This window comes from Mastomys coucha, unplaced genomic scaffold (assembly GCF_008632895.1).
Source record: "Mastomys coucha isolate ucsf_1 unplaced genomic scaffold, UCSF_Mcou_1 pScaffold22, whole genome shotgun sequence".
NCBI classification, from domain to species: Eukaryota; Metazoa; Chordata; class Mammalia; order Rodentia; family Muridae; genus Mastomys; species Mastomys coucha.
The window spans coordinates 132,204,730-132,209,133 of record NW_022196905.1 but is presented as its reverse complement, the minus strand read 5'-3'; the positions used below and the strand labels follow the sequence as shown (position 1 = coordinate 132,209,133).

The window sequence follows — 4,404 nt, the reverse complement described above, 5'->3', positions numbered from 1 at the left end:
AAATCCCTGAAATGAGAAAAGTAATAATCTTTGAAGATGTTATTTTGACTATTAAATGTGTTCACACCTGAGCCTGGCACAGAGTAATTGCTCAGTAATTGCAAGTTACTGTTAATTTTTTTTTATTAAGTAATTGTCATGTGTGTGTGTATAGTGTAAGTACATGGTTGTATGTGTACATATGTGTACCCATGCATGCACACTCAGAGTCCAGAGGAAAATGCTGGGAGTGATTATCTATTGCTCTCCACCTGGGTAGTGTTGAATCTGATTCCCTCTCAAGTGGGTCAGGGCATGGAGATGAAAGGTCGGTGGTGCCTGGGTAGGAAGGGACCCTGATACCACTTCCCTGTAGTGGCTCTCAACCTTCCTAATAAGTATTGTAACCCCCAACCACAAAGTTATTTTATTGCTACTTCATAACTGTAAATTTTCTACTGTTATGACTTGTAACATAAATATCTGATATTCACGATGTCTGATAAGCAATCCTCAAAGGGGTCACAGGCCATAGGTCGAGAACTGCTGCTGTAGGGGTTGATGTCTGGGGTGAGGGTGGAGGAAGCCATGGGAAAGGAGGAGGTACATGTGATTGTGTGTGTATATGTGTGTGTGTCTTGTTCCATCCTGTGGAATCCTTTCCACTCATACTCATGGATTGCATCAGGTATAACACACACACTCATTGGGCGATAGTAGCTCACTGACCTGTACTGTCCTTGTAATGGTCCATGATGTCTTTCAGGGTCGCGAGGAAGATCTCCTCCCTGGCCCTCTGAAGCTGGCTTTCCTTCTCCCAGTCCTCCATTCCTTCCACCTGGCTCCATGGTCCCACAGGCTCCGCCTTCCCACTGTTGCTATTGTAGTGGAAGAAGGCCTGATCATTGAGAAAAGCGGTGGCTTGAAACCTCGGAAAGCCTTTGCTGGGTCTGGACAACCCGGTGTAGAGGAAGGTCAGAGAATAAGACCCTGCAGAAGGAGGGGAGATTCTGAGGGGTGGGGTTTGTGCACAGGAGGCCCACTGTAGAGCTGCAGAGCCCCAGGAGGAAGGATCTGGCCTTGGAGCCTCTTCCTCTCCTGCTCTTGCTGCCAGCTGCATACCATGGGAGGACCACTCATGTGAAGGGACGCTGCCTTTCCTCAGGATGACATGTCAGAGATTGTTCTGTGTTGTCTCTACATTCTATTCCCTACTTTGCATATAAAATTATTTATGTGTGTGGTGTATGTGTGGTTCTTGTGGGTGTGAACACATGTGCATGGTGTAGAGGTGAGAGATCAAGTTGGGATGTCATCCTTCATAATTCTCCATTTTATTTATTAAAAATTATACTTGTGTGACTTGTGCATATGCCATGGTGGGTGTAGCAGTCAGAGGACAACTTGCAGGAGTTGGTTCTCTCTATCAAAAGGTCCCAGGGATCAAACTTACTTATCAGGTATGGTAGTATATGGTAGTAAGCACTGTTTCTGCTGAGACATCTCTCTGGTCTGCCACCTTAAGGCAGGTGATAGATAGGGTCTCTCACTGGACCTTGAGTTCATTAGTACATCCAAGCTGGTCCACAAATAATTTCTAGTGATCTGCCTGCATCTATCTGCCTATAATCTATCTATCTATCTATCTATCTATCTATCTATCTATCTATCTATCTATCTATCTATCTATCTATCCTGGCTGACTTTTTGTGTCAACTTGACACAAACTAGAGTCATCAGAGAGGAAGAAGCCTAGTTGAAATGTTTCCACATGAGGCATTTTTCTCAATTAGTGATCAATGGGGGAAGGTCCAGCTCATTGTTAGTGGGGCCATCCTCGGGATGATGGCCCTGGGTTCTATAAGAAATCAGGCTGAGCAAGCCACTAAGCAGCACCCCTCCATAGCCAGTGCATCAGTTCCTGCCTCCAGGATCCTTCCCTGTTGTGTTCCTGTCCTGACTTCCTCCAATGATAGACTGTGATCTGGAAGTGTGAGCCAAATCCCCTCCCGGACTTGCTTTTTGGTCATCTTGTTTTGTTGCAGCAGTAGAAACTCTAACTAAGACACTATCTATTGCTCTTTCTATTTGTCATATATCTACCCATTGACCCATTACCTGTCCATATTTTTCCACCATCTATCCATCCATCCATCCATGCATCCATCCATCCATCCACCCATCCATCTGTGAATCTACTAGTTCTGTTTCTTTAGAGGCCCCTTATTAATGCAGATTTTTGGTATAGAATATACTTAACATTTTAAACATATTTATTTTTAAAATTTTATACACACACACACACACACACACACACACATGTGCATCATATGTGTGCAGTGACAAAAGAGGTCAGAAGAAGGTGACAGATCCTCTGGCACTAGAGTTATAGGCAATTATGAGCTCCCACATGGGTGTGGGAACTAAACACAGGTTCTCTTCAAGAGCAGTAACTATTCTTAACCACTAAGCCATCTCTCCAGCCCCTTTAGAAAATACCTAATGTTCAAAATACAATGCTTTATTATAAACAGGTATAAATAAATAATTGTGTAGCATTCTGAGAATGTACCAATGTTCTTAAACTGGCTTGGTTTAGGAATCTTCACCCTTAAATTTATGTGCAGTGAACAGCTTCATCCCCCATCCTAGAACTGATGTGGCTCTCCTGGAATCCCCGATTCTTCTCTCCTAGAGGCTCTTGCCTTACCTCACTACAGAGGAAAGTCCTGGTTTCCTCATAGTCTTCTAACCTGCCTCTGCATTTTCCCCTGGGATCGCTTCCATTTTCATCCAGAGTCAGACAAGTGTGTTCAGCCCATGGGAGAAAGGGGGTGGGGAGAGTGGAGGAAACTGTATGGTCCATACTCAAGTCCACTGACTGACTCCACTGTAAGAATAACACACCTTCCAGGTTTCTACCATTTACTATACAGACTTCCAGTCTAATGATGGTAGTAATGGGTTTGCAAAGTTGCCAGTTACCATAGTTCACCCTTCTAGGAGCATTCGGGAAATCACTGGACTTGTGTTAAGTAAGACCTTAAAGGGCGTGGAGCTGAGGACTAGCAGTGTAGTTCAGTTGATCCCGTGCTTGCTATGCATGCATGATGCCTACGATAAAGGAAGATTAAAAAAATCCAGTATCTAGCATATGCTAGCCATGAACTTTTGAACCTCCTGCCTCCAGCTTCCTTGTGTTGGGATTATAGGAATGAGCTACTTTGTTTATGTGGTGCTGAGGAATTGAATTTAAGGCTTCCTGCACGCACAACAAGCATGGTATCAACTGAGCCACACCAGTAGCTCTCAGATTCATGAACAAAGTTAACTGACAACTTTACAAACCCATTAGTACTGGATAGACGGGAATCCCAGGTGCATGATGGGTCCTTCTTGTGGCCCAACATTTTGTTTTTCGCCTTTCCTTTGTTTCCCTCCCAATCTTCCTTTGTTTTGCCCACTCACCAGTCTCCTGAAAGACTGCAGGACCCAGAAGGAGAGGCAGGGACAGCAGGACAGGCACCATTGCTACTGCAGTGCCTGGGAGAACAGTCCCAGAAATGAGACTCTTGCCTTGAGGCCTGGCATACTTCCCAGGGGAGGCGATTCCACAGCCAATGAGAGAGGCTAAAGAAACTCCTCCCCAGAGAGCAATGAAAAGAGCCACACAAACCAGCTGGGCAGAGGATTAGATTAGTCACAGGGTTCTTACACAGGAGCTGCTAACTGAGAGCAGAGAAAGCCAGTCTAAGGATCACATGTGTCCCTCAGATGAAAGTACATTTCATCTGTATATTAGGTGGTCTGTATAGTAAGTGGTAGATATCTGAAAGGTGTGTTATACTGAGACATTCCTACCCTGGTGTTAGCAAGGTTAGCAAGGTGTTGGGTGTTGTAAGACCATGTTATAAGAAATGAATTCTTCCTTCTAGAAAAGTTTTGAACATGTCAAAAGCATAGACTTGGTAGACTATATCTTTTTTTTTTTAATTTAAAAAACCATTTTTTTTTGGTAGACCACATCTTGCGAAATCAAGGGGAAACCTAAATGTACCCTCCAGCTTCCCTTGCTTTTAGTAGACTTCATTGATAGACCAACCGAGACAGGATCTCACGTGTCCTAGGCTGGCCTTCAACTTCCTGGGTAGCTGATAATGATCCGTCTACTTCCCAGGACCTGGGGTTACGGGTCTGTGCTACCATACTCAGTTTACGCTGTGCTAGGGATGGAACCTGGGGCTTCACACGTGCTAGGCAAGCGATTTGCTAACCGAGCTGCATCTCAACAACCTCTTAGTTGACTTTAAAGATCACTCATTTTGGAACTCACGTGGTTGAAAAGTGTATTCTCCCGCTAGAAAGCCATCAAAGGTGGAGGTTCCAGTTGGCAAGACCATCCAGACTAAGAGCGGCAGGGACGAA

General features: G+C 44.5%; 1 protein-coding gene across 1 annotated transcript in view; it reads right to left on the bottom strand.

The window, feature by feature from the left end:
- The window catches only part of Azgp1 (alpha-2-glycoprotein 1, zinc-binding), a 7,273-nt gene extending 3,723 nt beyond the window's left edge, over positions 1-3,550 (bottom strand). Inside the window, exons 1-2 of the mRNA XM_031342353.1 lie at positions 3,448-3,550; positions 709-969 (exon numbers count right to left, since the gene is read on the bottom strand). Of these exons, the coding sequence (XP_031198213.1) occupies positions 709-969; positions 3,448-3,508 (322 nt within the window). The 5' untranslated portion in view covers positions 3,509-3,550. The remainder of the gene's footprint in view (positions 1-708; positions 970-3,447) is intronic.
- Positions 3,551-4,404: the final 854 nt, after the last annotated feature.